Genomic DNA, 27,953 nt, shown 5'->3' on the forward strand with positions numbered 1-27,953 from the left:
GCAGACGCACAGCTGCCTGCACGGAAGGTCACCAAGGCAGACTGGAGGACCCCACCCTAAGGTCCCAGACTTCAGTCCGATTATTTCACTTTACCAGAGCCAAATCCAAAATTTATTCACAGGAGCACCTGAAACTGAGGTGCTGAGGGGTGCCTGGGTGGCTCAGTGGTTAAGCATCTGCCTTCAGCTCAGGTCATGATCCCGGGATCCTGGGATCGAGCCTCGCATCGGGCTCCCTGCTCAGCGGGAAGCCTGCTTCTCCCTCTCACTCTGCCCCTGCTTGTGTTCCCTCTCTCACTGTGTCTCTGTCAAATAAATAAATAAAATCTTTAAAAAAAAAAAAAGAAAGAAACTGAGGTGCTGAACTTCTAGTTACTATTGCGCCGGAACACTATAGGTATCAATAAAAATGAACCTCCAGTGCACGCGTCTTACAATCAACGCTTTGATATTTACCATAGGCGTGTGCTTTTCCAACGCCAGGCCCCACTGATAAGTATTTACTCGAGAGAAAATGAGTATGTATGTCTTGATATTTGTTTATGACCTTCTGAAAGCGTAGGAGGGGGGAAGAGAGATTTGAACACAAAGATCAACATGAGATACTCATCTTCATGGGCTACTGAACATTAGTCCTTCCCAACTCAGCTCTGGAACCCAAGCCTGAAGAGTGCCCCCACTTGCATTCTCGGTGTTCTGTCAGGACACGGCTCCTTAGACCATGGGCCCCTGCCCTGGTAAGAAGCCCAACTCAAGCAGGGGCCGGAAGGGATCTGAGCAGCATGACACCCTCCTGGGAGAAGCCGGCAGAGTTCGGAGGGGCACTGGGTGAAGCAGGCACATTCAAAGCTGCTCAGAAACCCATCCTAAGCTATTCAAAAGGCACTTTGAATTTAGACCTGGCCACGTGGCCAGAGCCATCAAGAATCAGAGGGCAATTATAATTAATTCATGTTGTCTACAGAGCACTATTTCTCTAGAAACCACCTCCCTACTCCACACAGTACTGTGGGAAGTACCATCTGCCATACTATGTTACAAGGGTCCTCCCATGAGCACCACGGGTTAGTGTCCCCCTGACCCCAGTCTCATCAGGGCCCCTTCCCCAGGCTAGTCTTAGAAAAGCACTAACATGAAAAGTTCAAGAGCTCTAAGTGGCTGCTTTCTGCCCCTCTTCTCCAATAGAAACATGAAGCCTATCCAGATAGTAGGAAAACAAGAAAACAAATCATAATGGTGTTTAAATCCCTGATCTTAATTGTTCCTGATATCCAGCCATATCCCGGTCCTCTGTGGCTAAGTTGTTTAAGTTCTAAGTTATCATGAGTCACCACCCAAAATCTTGCAAATAAATTCCTCTTTTTACCTATACTTAGTTCTATTTCTGTCACCTGTAACTAGGAAATTGCTAATTCATTCAACATCAAAATTCTTTCTTTTCTGTACATTCAATTGCTTTCAGTATCCCTGGAAGACACACAACTATACTTTTACTGGTCTGCATTTTCTCAGATACATCTCACATCAGTCTTGAGAAAGCAGACGAGATAATATGGCCCAGTTTTATAGATAAGGAACCCAGGGTCCAGAGGAGTTAATCTGTTTGCCCAAGAGTGCTGGAATCAGGACTCGAAACGAGAACTTGAAAGTCCTGTGCCGCTGTCCCTATACCAGGCATCCATCTCCAAACCAGACTTCCTTCACATACATATTGGTTAAAATCAACAGAAATCACCTGCCTAAAGTCACAACAAAGGCAGTGAAGCTAGACTCCAAACCCTGGTATTGCTTCTTTTTTATAGGTCCCATAGTTTATTAATTCTTCTGTTTGGAACACATCAAAAGTGTATATAAACTCTATGCAACAACAACAACAAAAAAAAATGTTTTATCTGAGTGGAGATGAGCTAATACACTGCTTCTACCAAAGGTAGAAAAGCCACCATTAGACACAAAAAGTAGAAGAAAGCGGAACACCAACAATCCGATCAGGCTGTTTAGAACAAACTACAAATGAAGGAAGTGTCTCCTCTGCTCATGGCAATGCACAAACCCAGCAGTGCCTGATTATCCAGCCTGTACACATTGCTCAGAGCATCAACAAGGAGGTAGGTCTGCTCCATATGAGAACATCTGAGGGGATCTACTCTGATCCCACTGGAACCATTAGTTGATTCCCAGCACTGAGAAGCACCTCAGTCCCAAGGTCAAGACAATAATATGGCCCATCACCATCTTATCTAATTGAAGCAGGGAAGGCACCTTGGAGCTAGTTCACCTCTGGGGGCAGGTGAGTGGGAGAGCAAAACCCACAAAGGGTAATTAACTTACACTTAATAATTCTTGGGTGGGCTGGTGGATCTGTAGGTGTCCATTAGGAAACAAATAAATAAATACAACAAGAAGGCTATGCATGGACCAGAGGTGACAATGTCATGAACCAAGATTTAGGATTAATTTGTTTCTGTGAACCTGAAGTCCAATTAAAAAAGAGAGAGAGAGAAAGAGAAGTAATCATTAAGGTTTCCCTAAGAGCATGCTGGTATGGAAATGATCAATCAGGGTTCTAGCCCTGGCTTTATCACCTACTATGTAACCCAATATATGTAAACAAAAAAATGCTCTCCACTTACATAACAGCAAAGTTCACTTCAACATCGATTTTCTCCATTTTCAAAAAAATTACCATATACTTGAAGAAAATTACCTAATAACTTTTCTTTAAAAGATTTTATTTATTTGAGAGAGAGAGAGAGAGAGAAGGAGAAGCAGACTCCCCACTGAGCAGACAGCCCGATGAGGAGCTCGATCCCAGGACCCTGAGATCATGACCTGAGCTAAAGGCAGACACTTAATGAACTGAGCCACCCAGAAGCCCCGACCTAATAACTTTTTACATAATTATTCTGGTCAAAATTAGTTCATAAAAGGAAGAAAACCCAGAGAACTAACTTTCATCAAAAACATAAAAATTTTAGAGGATAAAAATTCAGAATGGTGGGGCGCCTGGGTGGCTCAGTCGTTAAGCGTCTGCCTTCGGCTCAGGTCATGATCCCAGGGTCCTGGGTTCGAGCCCCACACTGGGCTCCCCGCTCCGCGGGAGGCCTGCTTCTCCCTCTCCCACTCCCCCTGCTTGTGTTCCCTCTCTTGCTGTGTCTGTCAAATAAATAAAATCTTTAAAAAAAAAAAATTCAGGATGACTGCCTGCCATTTGGGAACAAAATTAAATTAGATCTTCTCTCATATCACACTAAGAAATAACTTGGCCAGGGGTGCCTGGGTGGCTCAGTCGTTAAGCGTCTGCCTTCGGCTCAGGTCATGATCCCAGGGTCCTGGGATCGAGCCCCGCATCAGGCTCCCTGCTCTGCAGGAAGCCTGCTTCTCCCTCTCCCACTCCTCCTGCTTGTGTTCCCTCTCTCGCTGTGTCTCTGTCAAATAAATAAATAAAATCTTTAAAAAAAAAAAAAAGAAAGAAAGAACTTGGCCAATCTGAACTGTCTTTAGTTAGTAATTATGAATCAGTATTTACTAAATAAGACTTTACAGTGAAAACTGTGCAGTGTACAGGGAACTCTATCATCTTTGCAACTTTTCAATAAATCTAGAACTATTCTAACATAAAAGTCTATTTAAAAAACTGGATTGGGGTGATGGCTGCACAATGCTACAAGTTTACTAAAAATCAGTTAATTGTACACTTATAATGTGTGAATTTTATGGTATACAAATTATACCTCACTAAAGCTATTTTTAAAAGTTCCTAGGTCTAAAGGTTTAAAATGAAAAAAATTATAAAATCAAGAAACACAAGAGAGGAACTTTAGACCAATCAAGGATGAGGAAAACATCATGAACTGACAGGTATGTTTAACTTAACCCTCTGCACACATTCAGTCCACAACAAGGTAAAAAAAATAAAACTTTAGGGGCGCCTGGGTGGCTCAGTCGTTAAGCATCTGCCTTCGGCTCAGGTCATGATCCCAGGGTCCTGGGATCAAGCCCTGCCATCGGGCTCCCTGCTCAGCGGGAGGCCTGCTTCTCCCTCTCCCGCTCCCCTTGCTTATGTTCCCTCTCTCGGTCAAAAAATTATCTTTAAAAAAAAATTTTTTTTTAAATAAAACTTTAAATACTGAAGAAACTATCGAAGACTATTTTTTTAAAAGATTTTTATTTATTTGAGTGCGCACAGGGCAGGGGCAGAGGGAGAGGGAGTCTCAAGCAGACACCTCGCTGAGCTGGGAGCCTGATGCGGGGCTCAATCTCATGACCCTGAGATCACAACCTGAGCTGAAACCAAGAGTTGGACATTTACCCAACTGTGCCACCCAGGTGCCCCGAAACTAGAGAAGACTATTATTCACACCTTGAGGATGTTCGGAAAACTCTCTAGGAACACAAAAAAATACAGAAACCATAAACATACAAATGGAAAAATGTGAGCACTTAAAAAATAAAAACACTGTAAAAAAAAAAAAAAAGGTGAAAGACCAACAACAACAATCTGGGAAGAAATATTAGCCACATATAAGACAAAATGATAATATTCACAATATGAAAAATTCCGTTAAGAGTGAACAAACCAGGGGTGCCTGGGTGGCTCAGTCGGTTAAGCGTCTGGCTTCGGCTCAGGTCATGATCCCAGGGTCCTGGGATCGAGCCCCGCCATCGGGCTCCCTGCTCAGTGGGGAGCCTGCTTCTCTCTTTCCCTCTGCCTACTTATGCTCTCTGTCTCTCCGTCAAATAAATAAATAAAAAGTATCTTTAAAAAAAAAAAAAGTGAACAAACCAAAAGAAAACTAAGCCATGCTATAAATCAAGTAATTTAAGAATACAAATTAGGGGCGCCTGGGTAGCTCAGTCGTTAAGCATCTGCCTTCGGCTCAGGTCATGATCCCAGGATCCTGTGATCAAGCCCCACATCAGGCTCCCTGCTCAGCGGGAAGCCTGCTTCTCCCTCTCCCACTCCCCCTGCTTATGTTCCTGCTCTTACTATCTCTGTCAAATAAATAAATAAAATCTAAAAAAAAAAAGATTCTCTTCCTCTCTCTCCTTCTGCTCCTTCACCACTCCCCACCCCCACTCTCTCCCTCTCTTAAAAAAAAATGTATGAAATAAATAATTAAGAAAAGGAAAATGATTAGGAAGACATTGACCTTTTTGATATGGAACAATTCAAAAGTTCATTTGAGAAAATTTTTCAGAGAACATTAAAAAATGTAAGAATAAAATTTATCTGAATTTCCATTAAAAAAAAAAGGATTGGGGCACCTAGGTGGCTCAGTTGGTTAAGCTTCCGACTCTTGATCTCAGTTCAGGGCTTGATCTCAGGGTCATGAGTTCAAGCTCTGTGTTGGGCTCCACTCTGGGCACGGAACCTACTAAAAAAAAAGAAAAAAAAGAAAAAGGATACAAACCTATTAGAAGTCATTAAGCAGGCCCAACAGAAATGGAGAGGAAGGAACTTTCACTTTTTAATTTTTTTCTATATTTGTGTTTTGTTACAATAAATTTGTATTGTTTTCATATTAAGACCTTCTTCCAAAGCACCACAAATAAAAGCCATTATTTTAAAAAGTCAAAAATTGAAAAAAAAAAAAAAAACTTACACTCAACAACAGGGATTGGCCAAATACATCTGTGCCATGGAATGTTACTAGAAAAGGTATGTGGAGCCAGAGTTTCAAACATCACTGCTGGTTGTATAAATTGGTACACCTACTTTAAAAGGCAATTTCAGTATTCAATTTCTCAATATTTATCAAAATTATATATATAAATTATACATATATACATATATACACATATATACAAAATTATACATATATATGTGTGGGTGTGTGAATATATATGTATGTTCTAACTCAGTAATACTAGTCTGGAAAATCTATCCTAGAGAAGTATGTAACCAGACAGATGCACAAGGTATACACAGTTTTTAAAATCCTATCATTGACTGTAATATTAAACAGCAAATGTACATGGCACCTGAGTGGCTCAGTTAAGCGTCTGCCTTTTGCTCAGGTCATGATCCCGGGGTCCTGGGATCGAGCCCCAAATCAGGATCCTTGCTCAGCAGGGAGCCCGCCTGCTTCTCCCTCTCCCTCTGCCGCTCCCCCTGCTTGTTCTTCTTTCTCTCACTGTTGAATAAAATCTTTAAAAAAATAAATAGCAAATGTAACCATCAATGACACTGGTTACATAAAACATGTTACATCCATACCAGGATGAGGCTATGAAGTGGTAAGGAAGTTCATCACAAAAGGTTGTAAAGCTAAAAGGGCAAGCTACAGGCAGAATGGTGTGATCAGTACACTTTTATATAATGAAGCAGGTAATCTATTTTTCTGTGATTTTATTTTCACAAAATAAAACAATGAAAGGGGGTGTCTGGGTGGTTGTCGGTTGAGTGTCCTACTCTTGGTTTTGACTTGGGTCATGGTCTCAGGGTCCTGGGGTTGAGCCCATGCATCAGGATCCCCATTCAGTGGGTATCCTGCTTATCTCCTTCTCCCTCTGCCCCTCCCCCACTCCTGCTCTCTTCAAAATAAATCTTTAAAAAAAAAAACACACACACAATGGAAGGAATCATAAAAAACTAAGAAGAGTACCTACAAGAGTGGGAAAGGGTAGAGAAAGATACCTAGAAATGAGCAAATGGGAATACAAGGATGGAAAAGAGATTTCCCCAAAAACCTGCTTTTTATTTATTATTTTTAAGTTTTAATTTTAATTCCAGTTAATTAACATACTGTATTATATTAAGTGTACAATACAGTGATTCAAGACTTCCATACAACACCCATAAATATAAATTTTGTAATGTAACTTGAAGTCTGGAATTGTGATGCCTCCAGTTTTTTCTTCTTCAAGATTGTTTTGGTTATTTGGGGTCTTTTATGGTTCCATACACATTTTAGGATTGTTTGTTCTACTTCTGTGAAAAGTGCTGTTGGTATTTTGATAAGGATTGCATTAAATCTATAGACTGCTTTGGGTAGTATGGACATTTTAACAATATTTGTTCTTCTAATCCATGAGCATGGAATGTCTTTCCATTTCTTTGTGTCAACTTCAATTTCTTTCATCAGTGTTTTATATTTCAGAGTACAGGTCTTTCACCTCTTTGAGAAAACCTGGTCGTTTTTTTTTTTTTATTGTAATTCTGACCACAGGTTTTTTGGTTTTTGTTTTTTAAGTAGGCTCCACGCCCAGCATGGAGCCCAAACCAGGACTCAAACTCAACAGTCCTGAGACCAAGACCTAAGCCAAGATAAGAGTTGGCCACTTACCAGACTGAGCCACCCAGGTGCCCCATCTTTTTGGTTTTTTATTTTTTTTTTTTTAAGATTTTATTTATTTATTTGACGGAGAGAGACATAGCGAGAGGGAACACAAGCAGGGGGAGTGGGAGAGGGAGAAGCAGGCTCTCCAATGAGCAGAGAGCCCAATGCGGGACTCGATCCCAGGGCCCTGGGATCATGACCTGAGCCAAAGGCAGATGCTTAACGGCTGAGCCATGCAGGCGCCCCTCCATAGACTTTTGAAAAGGGGATAATTAGGAAAGTTTCTACCTTGCCAAAAAATACAAAAATTAAAACAGTTATCATACTGAGAGCCGCAACAACATAAATGAATCTCACAGATACTATGTTAAGTGGACACAAAAACACACATTACGTAATTTCATTCATATGAAGTTTAAGAACAGGCAAAACCAACTGATGTGACAGGGTGATAGTTATCAATCAAAAAATAATGAGAGGGGTTACCATCCTCTAGGTGATACTGAGAAAGGGCATGAGGAAACCATGGACACTGGAATAAACTGTATCTTGATCGGGGTGAGTTATGTGTATGTATAAAAACTCACCAAGCAAAGCAACTGGTGTACCTACTGTACTTTACTCTGTATATACAGATATACATTGTACTTCAATAAAATTAAAAGTATCAAAAAATGAGGAATATTTAATGATGTGACGAAAAGCTTGTAATATAATGTTAAATCAAAAAGTAGAATTTCACACTGAGAGGGAACATTATCGTACTTCTCCTGATTTAGAATAAGAAGGTCGGGGGGGGGGGGGGAGGGATTAAAGAAAATACACCAGAATGGTACCTCAGGGTGGAAGAATTTTCTTTATAGTTCACTGTAGTTTCAAAATCTCTAGTTACCAAACAATAAATTTTAAAAATACATAAATAGGGGCGCCTGGGTGGCTCAGTTGGTTAAGCAACTGCCTTTGGCTCAGGTCATGATTCTGGAGTCCCGGGATCGAGTCCCACATCAGGCTCCCTGCTCAGCAGGGGATCTGCTTCTCCCTCTGACCCTTCCCCTCTCATGCTCTCTGTCTCCCATTCTCTCTCTCAGATAAATAAATAAAATCTTTAAAAAATAAAAAATAAAAAATAAAAATACATAAATATATATAGGTTATTTTTAATTTAAATTCAGTTAGCCAACATATAGTACATCTTTAGTTTTTGATGTAGTAGTCAATGATTCATTAGTTGCATATAACATCCAGTGCTCATATCATGTGCCCTCCTTAATGCCCATCACCAAGTTACACTACATATATATATATATATATATATATATTTTTTTTTTTTTTTAAAGATCTTATTTATTTGAGAGAAAGAGAGAGTGTGAGAGCGCGCACGAGTCGGTAGGGAGGGGTAGAGGGAGAAGCAGGCTCTCCGATGAGCAGGGAGCCCAATGCCAGGACCCCAGGATCATGACCTGAGCCAAAAGCAGATGCTTAACCAACTGAGCCACCCAGGGACCCCAATATATATATATTTTTTAATTCAGAAAAAGTACCAACTAGATCTGGAATTTGAGGACATAACAGAAAAAATAACATCTGCAAATTTATTAAAAGAACCTTCAAACATCTAATATATAACAATGCTGGTACAAACTTAAGTGACTGACTACAAAGGACCAGGTTAACACCCACAATAGTGTGCAAACATGGCCTGCTTATTTTATAAAGTACAAGATATCCAGAAAGGGGAAGGGGAAAAAAAAACAACAACAACCCTAAGACTCCCTAGGAAGGCAAAGAAACCATGGTGCTGGAGATTCAGAGACAGGAAATTACAGAGTTGTACATTTTCCCACACATAATACCTAAGGGCTGAAATCTGCTTAAAACTCTGAAGACACAACTTTTTTTTTTTTTTTTTTTTTTTTTTTTTAAAGATTTTATTTATTAATTTGACAGAGAGAGACACAGCGAGAGAGGGAACACAAGCAAGGGGAGTGGGAGAGGGAGAAGCAGGCCTCCCGCTGAGCAGGGAGCCCGATGTGGGACTCGATCCCAGGACCCTGGGATCATGACCTGAGCCGAAGGCAGACGCTTAACGACTGAGCCACCCAGGCGCCCTGAAGACACAACTTTTGAGGTGCCTTTGCTCTGGAGGTTCTGATCCTAAAGATTTTAAAAATCCAGGAAAGGCAGTAAGATCTAATAAAATAATGAATGTCCAGGCCTACCCTAATACATAGGGAAGAAGGAAACTAATTTTCAGTAGCTAATTGTTCCTTTAATAAGTTTTTCTCTCCCCCCCCAACAAAAAAACCATTATTAGTTATATGGGGAGTATCTTATCTCAGTTCCCTACAATTCAAATTTTATATTTTTATTTATTTAATTAATTTTTTGAGAGAGAGGGAGAGAGTGAGGGAAGGGCAGAGGGAGAGATAATCTTTTTTTTTTTTAAGATTTTATTTATTTATTTGACAGAGAGAGACACAGCGAGAGAGGGAACACAAGCGGGGGAGTGGGAGAGGGAGAAGCAGGCTTCCCGCTGAGCAGAGAGCCCGATGCGGGGCTCGATCCCAGGACCCTGGGACCATGACCTGAGCCGAAGGCAGACGCTTAACGACTGAGCCACCCAGGCGCCCTGAGAGAGAGAATCTTAAGCAGGCTCCACGCTCAGTGCAGAGCCCCATGTTGGGCTCGATCTCACAACCCTGAGATCATGACCTAAGCTGAAAATCAAGAGTCGGAAGCTTAACCCACTGAGCCACCCAGGAGCCCCTAGAAGTCAAATTTTAATCCTCACTTAGTACAAGGAATCAATGCTAGGTTTTCTTTCCATTATTTTAAGTGAAAATTATTTTTATGGTATTAATTTCTAAAAACCAAAAGGAAGAAAAATCACTAATCCACTGTCAGGCGCTTCATATGCAGCATCGAACATTGTCACCTGGGCTATCGTTAGGACTTAGCAGACAGGCAGTCAGGGCAGGGTCCCCAACAAGAAGATACGGAGTCAGGACAGCTAAAATAAAACAGCACTAACATCCTGTTCTGCAGCTTACACAGGACCTCACTAACATTCTGTTTTGCAGCCTTTGCAGAAATGATTTCTGCAAAAGACCTAAAATGAGACAATTAACCACAAAGCATTTGTCAATATCGCCGGCAAGGGGCAGTTAAGACATAAGCTTCCAGATGTCAGTGAGTAAAAAAGTCCATCAGCACAGAAACGTTAACCTAACAGGTAGACAAATACGTGACCAAAGCCCTGACTGGCACGACTCAGCAAACCCTGACTGCTTAAGATAGCTCCGCAAAAGAGGTCATAATAACCCCTAAACTTAGAAACTCTGAGGGCAACCCACTGGGCCCCCCTCTCTTTCTGGGAGCTTTATACTCTTGCTCAATAAACTTTGCTTTGCTGCCCACCACTATTCATCTGGTCTACCTCTTCATTCTTGGAAGTGGTGTGGACCAAGAACCACGGGCATTAAGGGGACACAAATCCTGCCACATTATGTTATCAAAGGGACAGAGGTGTTGAGCAGAATGGAGCAAAAGAGCACAGAAAGGAGAGTTGTGGAAGTAAACAGAAGAAACAAGAAAGAGGGACTGAGTTCAGCAAAGTAAACTTGGGCAGGTGAGGGGAGAATGGATGGAAAAGCAAAATACCTGTGGCTAAAATCACCTCCAGATAGCTTATTTCAATAGCATTTCTTAGGCACTGGGGAAGCTAAGGGAAGGGGAAAAGAGATGAGAAGCCAGCCAGTGCTGGGGCACCTGGATGGCTCAGTCAGTGGAGCATGCGACTCTCGATCTCGCATTTGTGGGTTCGAGCCCCACACTGGGTGTAGAGATTACTTAAAAATAAAATCCTTAAAAAAATAAAATGATAAATTTAATAAATAAATAAATAAAAGTAAAGTGCTTTCTGCTTCATCGTCATTATCACGTCCATAAATTATTATGGCTATCTTTTGCCCAATTATCAAAAGCACCTAGAACTGATTAAAACCACAGGACAGTAAAATCAGATGAGAGGCCAAAGTTCACTGGAACTCTAATATTACCAGCACTAGTCTCTCTAGTTTTTTGGTTTTTTTTTTAAGGCTCTCGAAACCTTGAATAAACAAATCCAACAGCCAGTGAAAACTGACACACCCAGAAACTCTCAGCAAAACATTTACATCATAGTTCACAATAGACTGTCCTATTCCATCTACAGGTGGCCTTGCCTGGAGCTAAAGGTCGAAAGAAAACACTTCCCCACACCTTCATGCTTTATGGGGGGAAAGAGGAGGAGGAAAAAGAAACCAAGCAGGCCTCAAGGCAAGGTCAGGAACATAGGAACTCCACTCTCAGTGGTGTGTACCCACCAGACCTTCTGATGTTCCTAAGACTGTTTCCTTTTGGCTCCTTAACTAACTAGAAGAAAATCTCATCTACAGTTCTAGATTTCTTAAAATCAGACATACACAGGGATGCCTGGGTGGCTCAGTCAGTTAAGCGTCTGCCTTCAGCTCAGGTCATGATCCCAGGGTCCTGGGATCGAGTACCGCATCGGGCTCCCTGCTCAGCGGGGAGTCTGCTTCTCCCTCTGCCTGCCGCTCCCCCTGCTTGTGCTCTCGCTCTCTTTCTCTCTCACAAATAAAATCTTAAAAAAAAAAAAAAAAAAATCAGACATACAGAATGCCAGAGCTATGGGAGCCTTCAAAATGACCAATGTCTTTATCCCTAACCCTGACCAGCAATCCCCACCCTTAGCGCTCTTTCCTCCACTCCCATTGGCTAGAACAAACCTGTCTCCAGGTTTCTCAACTAACCCTCATGGCAAGAAGTCAGTCTGCTCAAAGAAACCTATGATGGCAGTTTCTGAGGATGCTTCCAACTGCTCCCTAACAGGGTTTCTGAGAAATAAAGTCTCACTTCAGACATCTCTGAAGACATGTTAGGTATCAGTAATATATATTTCCCAGATATTTCTGGAGAGAGGAACTTGCTAAGCTTTCAGCAAATCACATCTACACATACTGGTAGAAATAACAATACATATAAAAAAGGGAATTGCTCTAATCTCTCTCTGCCTCACTGAAGTATTTCCTAAGTATCCATGCAATTAGACACTGTAATTTGCTAGGCTGTTATTGATGCAAAAACTTCAGACGTTTTTGTTTCACCTACTACCACTCCAAAAACACCCTTCTTAACCCAAGACAGCAAGCACCCTAAGCAACAGTGTTCCCCTCCAAAATGATAACCAGGAAAATAAACGGGGAGGGGGAGGAATGGTACTGTTTTGCATAGACCAAGTTCTTTCTGCATGATTCCTTTAGAAGCCGTTTCTTTTCAGTGCCTAAATACACGTCTTAAAAATGGAAATCTGAGGGGCGCCTGGGTGGTTCAGTCAGCTAAGCGTCCAACTCTTTTTTTTAAGATTTTACTTATTTATTTGAGAGACAGAGAGAGAAAGCACAAGTGAGGGGAGGAGCAGAGGGAGAGGGACAAGCAGACTCCATGCTGAGCATGGAGCCCAATGCCGAGCTAAATCCCACGACCCTGAGATCATGACCTGAGCCGAAATCAAGAGTCAGACCCTTAACTGACTGAGCCACCCAGGCGCCCCAGAGCCCAACTCTTGATTTGACTCAGGTCATGATCTCAGGGTCGTGAGATCAAGCCCCATGTCGGGCTCAGTGCAGAGTCTGCTTGAAATTCTCCCTCCCCCTCTGCCCCTCCCCCTGCTTGTGCATGAACCCCCCACCAAATAATATATAAAATCTAAAAAAATCTGGTTTTCATTTTGCAGTAAAACAATTTCCACTTATCATAGCACCTTCTTTAAAGATCTGAGTAAAACATGAGGGCACAACTTTTGCAACAAACAAAAACAGTAATTCTAAGAACATAGTTTCACAAAGCACTAAAGGTCAGGTTTAGAGACAGAAACCTGGTGTTTTAATAAAATACCGGACATTTGCTGATTTTTTTTTTTTTAAACACTTACCCACTCTTCAACATTGGGGGGTTGTTCATCATAAATATGTTCCTTGTCCCACAAAATATTTGACTTGTCATACTGGTCCATCTTTCTTCGAGTTTTCACAGCAAAGAAAATTATTAAAGCAAAAGCCACGATAACCATGAACCCCAGTACAATCGCAATTGCCTAAAAAGAGATTAAAGATATTGACACAGATTTTAATTGTTTACTTTATCCTAATCCACCCTCAGTAAAAACCTAAGGCCCTACACTACATATCTGTGGTTTAACAGATATAAAACTGATACAGTTACATTTTAGAAATATAAAATGTTGGACTGAGGCTAACAACACATACACAGCTTAATTCAATACTCAAAACAGGCTTTAAGTTAGGTACTATCATTCCCTTTTAAATTACAGAAATCTAGTTCCAAAGCTTGAGCGCCAAGTGGCCTTATTTTTATTAACAGATGAAAATGGCCAGTAAATTAACTCAATCATCAGTATCCTTCTAAAGGGCTTGAAAAATGTTATTCTCAGAAATAGCTTTAAATACATAACCATGTTTACAATCTTGTTCGTAACACACACTGGGCAAATGTTTTTACACTGAATGTAAATTCCAGTCTATAGAGGATCTACCTTACCATAAATTATGAGACAGGATCTAACCAAGCTATAAATTAGAGAAAATGGATGAGTGATTCATGTAGTCTGGCAGGTGGTTTCTGTTGGAGGAGTCTTGTGTGTACTCAGAAGAAAGGGCCCTGTGACAAGGAAACCTTTGCCCTGACAGTTCTTCCAGTGTCTGATAAGTATGTTAAGTGGTCCACTGGCCTGGAGACACTTGAAATTGAGGCAGTACCAGGACCCTGGCCTGGATTCTGCTCATCGTAACAGGAGGGTCTCTGTGCAGCCATCTAACAGTGATATCCTTTTTCAGTGATTACAGGTTTTGGGCACACAGAGGACTAAGAGAGATGGGGGTGTGGTAAGAGAGGAGCACCAACCCTCAGCCCTGTTTACCAGAGATACATCTGAATGCCAATAACAAATATTCTGAAATTCAGAGGGAAAACATTTCAGTCTTCAAAATAATGGTAGTTACTGGAGATGATCCCACCCCAAAAGAGTGACTCATTCAGGTAAAAGAGTGAGAATTTCTGAGTCACTGTAAGGAGAGGGAAAAAAAATAGGGAAAAAAAAAATTAGAAATCCATAAGGAAAAAGATTAGCAACTTCACACCTATTAGCATGGATAGAATCAAACAGACAAAACAATGCTGGTGAGCATGTATAAAAATGGAATCCTCACACATTTCTGGTAAAGGTAAAACAGTGCAACCAGTTTGGAGAACAGTCTGGCAGTTCCTCAAAAGCTTAAACACACAGAAGAGACATCATAAGACCCTGCAATTCTATCCCTAGGCATATGCTCAAGAGAAATTAAAACACGGGTTCACACAAGAAATTGTACACAAATGTTCAGAGCATTATTTATAACAGCCAATATGGACATAGCCCAAATGTCCATCAATTGATGAATGAATAAAATATGGTATAGCCATACAATGGAATACTATGCAGCAATAAAAAGGAATTGATATAACATGCATGAACCTGGAAAACATTAATGTGAAATGAAAGCCAATCACAGGGGCGCCTGGATGGCTTAGTCGGGGGTGGGGGTGAGCATGTGACTCTTGATCTTGGGGTTGTGAGCTCAAGGCCCACAATGGGTCCAGAGATTACTTAAATAAAACTTAAAAAAAAAAGGAAAGAAGCCAATCATAAAAGATCACATAATGTGTGATTCTGTATATATGAAATATCCAGAATAGGCGAATCTATAGAATAAGATTAGTAGTCGGCTAAATCTCGGAAGGATTAGAGAAAGGAGAAGTTACTGCTAATGCATATGGGGCTTCTTTTGAGGATAGTGAAAATGTTCTAAAACTGATTATGGTGATGGCTGCAGAACTCTGAATATACTCAAATTACTGAACCAAACTTTAAGTGGATGAATTATATGGTATGTTAATACTATCTTAACAATGACACCCAGCACCCCTCTCCACATTCTGATTTAAATACAAGTGAGGCCTTGTCATCAATACTTTTAAAAAGTTCCCGAAGTGATTCTATTAAGCATCCCGAGTGCCTATACCCAAAGCAGGGGCAAGGACGAAAACCACCCATACCTCTTGGGGATCCACCACACAGTAGTGATACAGATACTGATCCATGTAAAGTCCAGAAGTTGCAGATGCATAAAACTGGTTGCAGATGGCATATATCTGTGAACTGTACATAGACCCAGAAGCCTGGGCAGTTGGGTTGACTCCCATTATATAGACAATTGTGGCAATAAACATCATGACGCCCAGGATAGCGCTCAGTATTATGACAGTCAAGTAGTATCTTCTTGTTCTAGATATGTCAGAACGTATTACGCTGGTAACAAATATCACCAATGCAGCAATGAAACAAAAGGCCACCATGGCCAGGAGGAAGCCCTTGGCTGCTCTTGGATCTGTGTAGCCTCCATAGCCATAACCGTAGCCGTAACCATAGGCATAGCCACTTCCGTAGCTCCCAAAGCCGCTGCTGTAAGGGTAGCCTAGACCACCACCCAGTAAGCCAGTTCCGTAGCCTCGATCCCAGGCAAGCGTGGAGGCAACACAGGCAAAGACGGCAATGCACATCACGGTAACGAGCATAGACAGAATCCGGATGACTCCCGGAGGAGAGGTCCATTTGTAGAAGTGAAGAATTTCATCTTCCGGGTAGAACGAATACGCCGGCTGAGAGAGCATGGGTCGAACGTGCATGTCTCCACCGTAGACATCATTGCTTGGTGCATAATGATTGGGTTTGCTGAAATGCACATGAAAACACTTTCAAGTTAATACTGTTTGGAGGAAGCAGAAAGAACACAGAATGTACATGGAAATAATTTAAACCATCTACTGGCAAAAAACAAAACCAACCTTCAGTACCACCCCACTACAACAGGACACTTTATGTCCCCCCAAATTCAAATGTCAACATCCTAAGCCCCAATGTGATGGTGTTAGGTGGGGCCTAACTAGGTTCCGAGCTGGAGCCCCCATGAATGGGAACAGTGCCTTCACAAAGGAGACCCCAGAGAACCGTCCTGCCCCTTCTACCATGTGAGGATACAAGAAGCGGGCAGTATGCAACCCAGAGAAGAACCTTCTCTAGAACCTGACCACACTGGTACCTTATTATCGTGGCTTCCAGCCTCCAGAACTGAGAAATAAATTCATGTTGTTTGTATGCTAGCCAGTGTGTGGTACTGTGTGATAGCACCCAGAAGCTACTGAGACACCCACTGAAGAGTCAAGGTTTCTGTGTATCAGAATCACCTGGAGGGCTTGTTAAAACATAGATTGTTGGTCCCCAACCCCAGGTTGCTGATTCTGCAAGCCCCGGGTAGGACAAGTTTCCAGATGCTCCTGCTGCTGAAAGTCTGGGAGCCATACATTGAGAATGACTACTCTAATTTCTACAGAGTAGAGGTTCTCGCATTTTCTCCTATTAGAGTCACCTGGGGAATGTGTATAATCCCCAGCTGGAGCACTCCACGCCAGTTAAACTATAATCCCTGGGGAGGGCACCCAAGCAGTTTAGAACAATGATGTCAACCCTTTGGCTTGTGTGATGTGAGACCAGTGCATTCAGATACGACACCTACAGTGGCCCATCCAGTGTCTCGTCCAATTTCTGGCAGCCTCACTCTCCTGCCTGAGAAAGCAGTCATTCATTTATTCACGTGACAGCTATTTACTGGAGCCGCCAGGCTGGTATGTGTGGGGCAGTGTGCTAAGTACTGAGGATAACCCAGGCCCCCCACAGGTTAGTCTCTTCGAAGGCAGTAAGACATTAAATCACTACGTGAGCTCTAGTTAGTTATGGTAAGAGCTACAAGATAAATCAAATATTCAGTGAGGGCTCATCAGGGTGATGCCTAATTGGATCTTTATAAAAATAGCTTGCCAACTCTAGTGACTGAATCATAAACATCGCTGGAGACAGACACACTGATGTGTGACACACAGAATCTAAGAAATGTGGATCCTGGCAGAGCAAAATTCAATTCCTAAACTGACCTCACCCCCTTTTGTTTTTGCCATTATTTCCTTGGTCCACTTCTCTCTTTCCAAAGCAAGACACCTTACAACTGGGTGCTGCCAACCACAAGAATTCAAGGAAATGGAGAAACTGGAAAGAACCCTGACAAGCCGGTCTTTGAAAATGTCATGTATGAAAATTCCGTAACTCATTCTACTTGGTTACTTGGGACGTCTCCATCTGGAGCTGTCATGAACAATGTAGATCTGGGCATCTTGAACACGTGCCCTCACACACACAAGCACTTCTTTTTCTAAGGTATATATCTAGGAGAATTTTTGAGTCAAATTTTTTTACCTTCAGCTCTATGAGATAATGTTGAAGTGTTTTCCAAAATAATTATATCACTTTTTTAAAAAATGATTCTATCATTTAAAATCCCATTGACACTGTAACATTCACAGAAGCATTGTTTATGATAACCTGAAACTGGAAACAGTCCAGATGTTTACCTAGAGGGGGAAGAGGTAACTGTAACATATCCATAGGATGGAATGCTACAGAGATGAGCTGTCTAATAGGGCAGCCACTAGCCACATGATTTACTGAGCACTTGAAATATAGCTGGTCCAAACTGAGATGTGCTGTTAAGTATAAAATACTTAGTTATCATAGTATAAAAAAAGAAATGAAGGGCAGAGGGAGAAGCAGACTCCCCGCTGAGCAGGGAGCCCAATGTGGGACTCGATCCCGGGACTCCAGGATCATGACCTGAGCCAAAGGCAGCCGCTTAACCGACTGAGCCACCCAGGCGCCCCTGAACTGTCCATTCTAAATGGGTGAATTGTATGGTGTGTGACCTCTATCTCAAAAAAGTATTACTTAAAAAATTAACAATGAGTCAGTGTTAGGATCAGTCACCTAAACAAAGCATTAAATCAGAAGCTTCATACCATTTGTGAAAAAACAAAAATGAATAAATAGACACACAAGTATCAGCCTAGATTATACAGAAGCAAACAATAGCAACAGGTGACAGTAGTTTGCCTCTGCACAGAAACACCAGCATCCTGCAACAGATGGATGAAGAAGATGTGGTATATATATACCCAATGGAGTATTATGCAGCCATCAAAACAAACAAACAAACAAACAAAACCCTGAAATCTTGCCATTTGCAACGATGTGGATGGAACTGGAGCGTATTATGCTGAGCGAAATAAGTCAATCAGAGAAAGACCTGTATCATATGACCTCACTGATATGAGGAATTCTTAATCTCAGGAAACACACTGAGGGTTGCTGGAGTGGTGGGGGGTGGGAGAGATGGGGGGCTGGGTGATGGACATTGGAGAGGGTATGCGCTATGGTGAGCGCTGTGAATTGTGTAAGACTGTTGAATCACAGACCTGTACCTCTGAAACAAATAATACATTATATGTTAAAAAAGAGAGAGAGAGAGATAGTAGCAAGGGAAAAATGAAGCGGGGAAATCGGAGGGGGAGACGAACCATGAGAAACTATGGACTCTGAAAAACAAACTGAGGGTTCTAGAGGGCAGAGGGGTGGGGGGATGGGTTAGCCTGGTGATGGGTATTAAAGAGGGCACGTATTGGGGGCGCCTGGGTGGCTCAGTCGTTAAGCGTCTGCCTTCGGCTCAGGTCATGATCCCAGGGTCCTGGGATCGAGCCCTGCATCAGGCTCCCTGCTCCGCGGGAAGCCTGCTTCTCCCTCTCCCACTCTCCCTGCTTGTGTTTCCTCTCTCGCTATGTCTCTCTCTGTCAAATAAATAAATAAAATCTTCAAAAAAAAAAAAGAGGGTACGTATTGAATGGAACACTGGGTTTTATACGCAAACAATGAATCATGGAACACTACATCAAAAACTAATGATGTAACGTATGGTGTTTAACATAACATCATAAAATAAAATTAAAAAAAAAAAAAAACACTGGCATCCTGGAAGTTAAGCTTTGGGGGGAAACTCACTTCCACTTTATACGCTTTGTTTTAATCTAAATTTACAAACACACATGTTATTTTGTTATTTTTAACAGCAAACACTTAACAGATGAAAGTTTCAACTATACGTATTTTTTACACGTGACAGGCTTGACAGAAAGAAAAAACCAAAAACTAAAGAATTACTTACAATTCATCAGGTCTATACGGAGGTGGACTTTCAAAAGGCCTCGATGACATGGCTGATGTCAATGATCACCTGATCTTCAGGATGAGCACTGCCCCGCAGCTCCCCAAAATAAGCCAATCTAAGCAACGTAAGGAAGGTAATGGCATTACTACGAAGCTCAGAGTTTCCTTGCATCACTAAGAAAACTAATGATACCAATCTCAAATAACTTCGCACACCATGATTATTCCGCTTGTCCTTCTCACTGCCATCCTTACACATTGGACCATCAATTCCTTGAGTACAGGAAATCACTGAGCATAGCAACCATTCAGTCTGGTGGTCCTCACAGCACCAAGCACCCTGCTCTGCACACCACTGGCATACAAATACTAACTTTAATGACTAAGTTGTAGTAATAAAAATTTCACAAAGTTTTTACAGCATAGGTAAAAAATGGTATTTTTCAAAACCGTTCCTTCAAAAAACAAGAAATGTAAAAAATAAAATTTCTTAAAATGTGTTTTTTTAAGTTTCGGTAACACCATTTTTTTTTTAATTTTTATTTTCTTTGAGAGACAGCAAGCGAGCACATACACGAGTGGTGGGAGGGGCAGAGGGAGAATCTCAACCAGACTCCCTACTGAGTGCAGAGCCTGACGTGGGGCTCAATCTCACGACCCTGAGATCATGACCCTGAGATTAAGACCTGAGCCGAAATCAAGAGTCGGATGCTTAACCTGATGAGCCACCCAGGTGTCCCAATCGACCAGTACTTATTAAGTACTTACACTATTCCATGGAAGTCTGTAGAAATACTACAGAAGGTCACACACAAAGAAAAAAGCAACTACAAGAGGCAGTTATTTAGTTCTTAGGGCTGACTACATTATCAAGTGTAGGACAGGGATAAGCAGAGGAGAAAGACCAAGACTTAAGAAGAGGAAGAAGCTGGGGGTTGGGGTGGGGGGGGGAGAAGAAAGATCACTTGAGCAAGATCTACAATCTGAGTATACTAAACTGTATACTATTTTTTCCTTTTCAGATAAAGTATGTGCAAAAAAGGTATTATGTTAGGAAAAGTAAATAAATTCAAACTCTCTAAATTGTGTTCTTTAGAATCAATGGCAACTATCCTCCACATCCTTAAGGACAGTCAATTCCAAATTTCTCAGAATAAAATGTTGCCCAAATGTTTATCACATAAAACCTCAAAGATGGAAATAAATTGAATGTTAGGAACACCAAGACAATTAGCATGATTTTCCAAACACAGTGAGGGAAGACAACTTCTTCACATTATTTAAAAACAAAAAAACAAAAAACTGTTTTACTCAAGTATTAACATACCAAAAAATGCACAAATCCTAAGTGTATAGAGCCCTGGAACTAGCACCCAAATGCACATTTAAATGGGCAACTCAGGCCATTAGCACGTTACAGTGTTATGGAAGAGTAAAAGTCCAGACTGGCTTCCTAACTGATGTTCAAAAAAAGAACATTTAAAAAAAAAATGAATTTAAACACTATTAGGGGCACCTGGGTGGCTCAGCCAGTTAAGCAACCAACTCTTGATTTCCACGGCTCAGGTTGCGATCTCAGGGTCGTGAGATGGAGCCCCTAGAGAGCCTCCGCACTCAGCGCAGGGTCTGCTTGAGATTCTCCCTCTGCCCCTCCCCCCCCACTCATGAGCACAAGGGCACACACTCACTCTCTAATGAATAAATAAATCTTTATTTTTTTTTTAAAGATTTTATTTATTTGAAGGAGAGAGAGCACAAGTAGGCAGAGCAGTAGACAGAGGGAGAGGAAGAAGCAGGCTCCCTGCCAAGTAAGAAGCCTGATGCAGGGCTGGATCCCAGGACCCTGGGACCATAACCTAAGCCGAAGGCAGACCCTTAACCAACTGAGCCACCCAGGTGCCTCAATAAATAAATCTTTAAAAAGAGAAAAGATAAACTGAATTTAAACACTATTAAACGTAGGACTCCAGTTCTGAAGCTGAATGTCAAATACTGACAAACGGAACTTAGCCCTTTTATAGCTCCAGCTCACTCATTCAAGACTATGACAAAAATTCCAGGCTCCATGTTAGTTTTTTACGTCATCTCTACGACCAACTTGGGGCTTGAACTCACGACCCTGAGATCAAGAGTCACATGCTCTACCAACTAAGCCAGCCAGGCGCCCCTCCATGGTAGTTTTTGGATATTCTAAATTAATCCAGACTCAGGCTGAAGTTTAAATTTTGTCAAAAATCCAGACACCAGAGGCGCCTGGGTGGCTCAGTCGTTGGGCGTCTGCCTTTGGCTCAGGTGGTGATCCCAGGGTCCTGGGATCGAGTCCCGTATTGGGCTCCCTTCTCCACGGGAGGCCTGCTTCTCCCTCTCTCACTCCCCCCTGCTTGTGTTCCCTCTCTAACCATGTCTCTCTGTCAAATAAATAAATAAAATCTTAAAAAAAAAAAAAAATCCAGACACCAAAATCCCTTTCCAAACTGCTATTTCATGGATTCAGAGTTTAGTTATCATATCCCCTCTAATACCAGAGATTTTATATTGTGAAGCAAGTAATTTTAGGAAGTTTATCAAGAACAAGGCATGCCATATCAGCTTCCTTTTTTGAGGTTACCAAACTGGTAGATGAAGCCCTAGAATCTTCAGCACATCCCCGTGCATAGACATTCCTCTGGGACTGAAAAAATCTAAATAGGATAAAAGAACGGTACATTCATGACCCCAGGGTCCCGGGATCAAGTCCTACATTGGGCTCCTTGCTCAGCAGGGAGCCTGCTTCTCCCTCTGCCTGCCCTTCCCCCCGCTTGTGCTTGCTTTCTCTCTCTCACAAATAAATAAAAATCTTAAAAAAGAACAGAGAGGGAGGTCGTTTTGGTGACCACAGACAAGATGGGCAAGCTTATCCAGATTTGCAGCTGACAAAACACTGGAAAGGATAACCAACCTACCGTCTTCAAGTATATCAAATTCTCTGTGGGGCCAGACTGATGGGCTAAAACAAACCCAATGGTTTTAAAAGCTCACTGTGAGAGAGAAAAAAAAAAAAAAAGCTCACTGTGAGAGGACAAATTCTACTTCTCTTCCTTGAACCTCACTACCCTCCTATACCAAAGGGCAGGGGATAAGCCTGACCTCTAGGCTGGAATAAATAAGATAATATATTAAGGAAGATGAGAAAAGCATTCACAGCAAGGTGGTTATCTTGAAAGTGAGACATTCCAGTGTTTAGGCACTTAGGTACATTGTATCCATTTTCAAATACTGGTGGCATGGATAAATCATTTTATAAAGTCTCGGAGACTCAATTTTTTAAAAGTGCATTTCCTTGGTGAGAATTTCAACAAAGTTAACAAGTTATCCCAAACTTTGGCAGTAGTCACAGACAGCTGCTTCCATCTAGGAATGATACACTTTTTTTTTTTTTTTTTTTTTAAGATTTTATTTATTTATTTGAGAGAGAGAGAGCACATGAGAGGGGGGAGGGTTAGAGGGAGAAGCAGACTCCCTGCCGAGCAGGGAGCCCGATGCGGGACTCGATCCCGGGACTCCAGGATCATGACCTGAGCCGAAGGCAGTCGCTTAACCAACTGAGCCACCCAGGCGCCCTAGGAATGATACACTTTAAAAATAAACTTCTGCATAACCATGAATCTGTACATCATGTTCCAACGAGGTGCCTCTCCTGAAGGTGACTGACCGTTCAAGAACTAGAAAAACCATGTCTTAAGACAAATGACTGAAAAAACAGGAAATGTTTGGCCTGGTCAAATCAACATTAGAAGGACCACTACAGCAGCCTTCAAATATCTGCAGAGCTGTCTTTGTAATCCTAGAAACCATTCTTTGAAGAAAAGATACCACAGGATCAGATTTCATGTCAATGTTAGGAAGCCCCTCCCTTACCCTGACTCCACACACCCTTCAAAAATAACAAACAATTTTTATCTGAAGCCGTGTATGCAAAGCTTAAGTTGTTTGATATTCTGGGGAGACTGGACTGAAGGAACTCTAATATTAGTCTCCTTCAAGGCAGTCTGGAACTGTGCCTTCAGGTCACAGCCAAAGAAAAAAAGGACCAAGAACAGACTGTTACCCAAGCCCCTGCAGGGCAATATTAACATTATCTGCTCAATAAATGTATGTTGAGTGAAGGACAAAATAAAACGAATGGAGAGGATACAGGACCCGGCCTAAGGGGCTCGGTGGCCCCGGTCACAGAGCCTGTACCAAAGTGAGTGAAAGGGAACCAAGTCCAACAGCTGAATCAGAGTCAGGAGCATAAGGGAAACAGCAGACTCTTACTAAATGTATAAGATTGACTGACGTTAAAATATACAAAAAGTTCTCCCCTTATGTTTACTGGCCAAAGCTGTCCTAATAAAAACCTAAGCTAAGACAAAGAAGAAAAGCCTGAACATACTATGCCCCTGAATAATTCTTTAAAGCAACTGTCATAAGTAAAAGATAAATTTTATCCTATTTAAGGAGAGCTTATTCCTTTTCAATCACATGCAGCAATAGTTAATTTGCCCTCAAGAAGTTTTTAAAAGTTGTGGCTGGTACTAAATGTTTCTATTTATATTTTGGCACATAATTAGTAAGTTGTCTAAAATTTTAAAATTAGGCAGATTTATGCAATAGACAATGGGCTCTGTATCAGAAAATGCATTTCAAATAAGCGCTCCAGATGATTCTTAAGCACACCATGTATTTTCAGCATCACTGCCTAGATTAAAGGTGTCAATCCCAGGAGGGCCTTGATCTTGGCATTTCCTGTCTATGATGGGCAGGAACCAGCTGTTCAGATCTCACCTCAACTATCCCCTCCTCAGAGGTGCCCTCCAGCTCACCCATCCACCAAACCTGTTGTATTTTCAGAGCAAATTCCCCCCACTAATTATTTTTTATTTTTTAACTTTTTAAACTGCCACCATCTCCATCCCAACTGGAATACCAGCTTTACAAGCACCTAGATGTCTGTCTTGACCATCACTCTTCTGCCTGATCCCTGATACAAAGTGATGATCAATCAACGTTTGATTTATAAAACCAACAGCCCATATTACAGTTGGGATTTCAGTACCACTGTGAATGTCTAAGTTCCTCACAATGCTAGCACTCAGTAAATATAATCCTTTACGTTCAACCAAATTAGTTAAGTGCTTACAGTCTGAAGGAGAGAAGAGAGTCAAACACCAGCCATATGGACATCATTTGGTAGCTTGTTGAAAAGCAGAATTCCAGGCCCCACATCTGACCAACGAATACGAATGTATCTTAATAAGATCCCCAGGTGATTCATACCACAGTCAAGATTAGGAACCATAGGGTTAGGGGACAGCTGCAAACCTAGAGGCTAAAACAAAAGCTGTAACAAAAATCCTCAGGGTCAGGGCACCTGGGTGGCTCAGGCGTCTGCCTTGGGCTCAGGTCATGATCCCAAGGTCGTGGGATGGAGCTGCATCGGGGTCCCTGCTCAGCGGGAAGCCTGCTTCTCCCTCTCCCGCTCCCCCTGCTTGTGTTCCCTCTCTCACTGTCTCTCTGTCAAATAGATAAATAAAATCTTAAAAAAAAAAAAAAAAATCCTCAGGGTCTTTTTACCCCAGTATTTCCATTAAATAATAACCTGGATGAAAAAAGCCCGCTAAGAACTCTAATCAAGTAAGCCTTAAAATGCAACTGAAGACAACTTCCCGTCTGGCAGGTTCGTGGGCAGGTGAAAGATTTTATATCAGTTAATTTGTGTGGTCAAAAATAATCTCTTGTAATTTTGAAAGGGAAATAATTCCAACATTATCTTTCAAAGAAAACAGGAAGTTTACCTTCACATCAAACAAGATGTGGAAAGGTTCTATGAGACCAGAGCGACTGGTCAAAAGCAGAGCGTTCCAGAAAAACCCCAAATCCTTCTGGTGCTGGAATATCAAGGCCTGCTGCTTTTCTGGTATACCCGCCCCGATTAGCCGAAGCAGTTTTCAAGCCACACCATTTGTAATGTTTCCCCTACCGGTGTTTTACCTTTAAAACGGAGTTCTAAGATCTACCGTTTAGAGTTGTATCACTAAATGATACAAAGTACAAAACTCTTTTAGCACACTGTCTGGCTCTTAGTAAGGAGGCACTGCCCATCATTTCCCTCAACAGCCCGGAAGCTGCACAACTCTCGCCATCCTCCTCTCCATCACTTAACCAAGGCGGCACCTAATAACTAAATAAATGCAAAAAACTACTCAAAAGTGTTGCTTCGAGGAGATACCTACTACCGTGGCTCCACCATTTACAATGTCTATTTTAAAATACCAGAAAGAGCAAATAAAGATTCATTTGTACTGTGCAAGAGCAACACTGCTGTATTGGGAATGGGTAGCTTGAGACATCTACCTCCATCCAGAAAGGACTAGTTTTCAGTTACACCAAGCATCACCAGAAGTGCCTTAACGGGAAGGTTTCTCTTTTCCAGGGATCCCAATGATACACCTATTGTGCGTGAGGGCCACACACTAACCTGGAAGGCTGCCTCTTCCCCGCCCCGGGTCATTTCCCAGGTGGGCAGTTTGCCCAGCCAGCCCCAGGGCCGGCCTGAGGATGCCGTGTCTTCTCGGGGTTATCGCTTCACCTGGGACACAGGGGCTCGGAATTGCTCTTCCACCCCCAAGGAGCAGAGGCCATTTTGGCCCCTCAAGCCCGCTCTCCCCGCACACTTCCTCCGACGCAGGCAACATGTCGGCTGGCCGCGCGCAGGCCGGCCCTTCCCGGTAGGTGTCTAAGCCCCGCGGCAGGTCCGCTTCCGAGCGCTCCGGCCGGTGCGCGCCAGCGCGCGCCCAGCTGGGACCGCCCGGAGGCAGATCCGCCCACCTGGCGGCGGCCTTTGGGTCACGGGTGAGACTCCGAAGCGTGAGCAGCTTCCCTCGAAATACAGCCTCACTCGAAATTAAATCCCCGCCCTCAGGCTTAAATTGACGCGGGCTCGCACAACTCCCACTAACTGGATGCCAACGAGGTGGCCGGCCCACCCCAGGGCTCTAGCAATATTTCCCGGATTAAACCGGCCCCCGCTCTCCCCCGCGATACCCGAGGGGTGGGTGGGGCGGAATCGATGAGGTCCTCCTCCAGCCCCGGGATCCCAGTCGCCCTGGCCAGCGAGCGCCCCCCCACCCACCCCCGGCTCCAGCCCTCAGGCTCAGGACCCTGGAGGAACCGGGCGTGCGCCCCTCTTCCTGAGGACCTCCCAGCATTACAGTCCCGAGAGCTGAGCGCTGGGCTCGCTCGGTTCGGGAACCGCCCGCCCCCCCATCAAAGCGACAAGGTGCCCGCGCCACCGGGACACAGGGAGCTCTAAGCGTTTCCGCCGAAGGAGCTGATCGGCGGCTCCAAGTGGCCCTTCGCCGAGGCAGCCTCCAAATTAGACCAGCGCTGCTCCCCCGCAGACCCGCTCCCTTCCCTCTCCCGCCAGTCCCAGCCCAGAGCGAAACCGCCACCGAAACTAGTGCGGGGCGTCCTCCCCCCGCGCCTCCCCTACCGCACCGGAGCCACGATCCCGCACGGGGACTCTGAGGCTACCGTGCGTCCCCAGCGCCGCGCCCAACTCTCACCTACTCACTGCAGCCCCTGCCCGACCCACCAAGGGCCGCGGGAGCCAAAGAACGCGCTTACTTGGCGAGCGCACCTGACGCTGTGCGGGCCGCCCGCACGTAGCCAGCGACTAGCCTAGGAATTCAGTCAGTCTTCCACTCCTCCTTCTCCTCCTCTTTCCCCCACCCCGGCCGTCCTGCCCCCGGGCATGCGCACCAACGCCAGGCCGGTGCTGGAGGTCCGCGGTCCCGCGCGAGAGCAGCTCACCTGTTGCACCAGCGCGGGCCCTGGGCTGCTCTGGCTAGCTTTCCCTGGAGTCCCGCCGCCTCCTGCAGGGGAAGGAGAAAGGGGTGGGGGGGTGTGGACGCCAGCGAGGAAGCTTGTTCCGGCCGTCTCCTCCCTCAGTGACCCATTCACCTGAAACTCGGAAGGGAGGGGGAAGGGAGCGGTGGAGCGGGAGGCGGGAGGAACCAGCCCTTCTCCGCACACCCTCGCGGCGTTCCCAATTAAAGGAACAGCGCAGCTTTGGGGACCGAGCGTAGAAGAGCCGCCCCGGTTCCCCGAAGGTGCAGGTGGCCCTGGACCACGCTGTGGCGCGCTCCGAGCTCCGCGGGCTTTGGGTAGAACAGAGGAGTATTTGGCGACGCGAGGCCGAGTGAGGTCTGGAGAGGACTGTGAAGGGGGTCCAAGGGTGCTCAGTCCTCTGACACGAAAGGCCCGTCCTTAACACTTTTCTGCTCAGAAAATTTGGTTAAGATTTTGTTGGAAAGGGGCGCCTGGGTGGCTCAGTCGTTAAGCGTCTGCCTTCGGCTCAGGTCATGATCCCAGGGTCCTGGGATCAAGCCCCGCATGGGGCCCCCTGCTCCGCGGGAAGCCTGCTTCTC

At 43.4% G+C, this 27,953-nt stretch overlaps 1 protein-coding gene across 4 annotated transcripts in view; it reads right to left on the minus strand.

Moving 5' to 3' along the window:
- OCLN (occludin) overlaps positions 1 to 27,549 on the minus strand; it is a 53,321-nt gene extending 25,772 nt beyond the window's left edge. The window contains exons 1-4 of one of the 4 annotated variants that reach the window (XM_078067222.1): positions 27,337 to 27,549; positions 19,502 to 19,619; positions 15,456 to 16,131; positions 13,276 to 13,437 (exon numbers count right to left, since the gene is read on the minus strand). In XM_078067222.1, the coding sequence (XP_077923348.1) occupies positions 13,276 to 13,437; positions 15,456 to 16,131; positions 19,502 to 19,551 (888 nt within the window). In that variant the 5' untranslated portion in view covers positions 19,552 to 19,619; positions 27,337 to 27,549. Of the gene's footprint in view, positions 1 to 13,275; positions 13,438 to 15,455; positions 16,132 to 19,501; positions 19,620 to 27,089; positions 27,247 to 27,336 lie in introns of those variants that run through there. The other 3 variants (XM_078067224.1, XM_036072103.2, XM_078067223.1) reach the window with 3 other exon arrangements.
- Positions 27,550 to 27,953: the final 404 nt, after the last annotated feature.

Source organism: Halichoerus grypus, chromosome 2 (genome assembly GCF_964656455.1).
Source record: "Halichoerus grypus chromosome 2, mHalGry1.hap1.1, whole genome shotgun sequence".
In the NCBI taxonomy this organism is placed as follows: Eukaryota; Metazoa; Chordata; class Mammalia; order Carnivora; family Phocidae; genus Halichoerus; species Halichoerus grypus.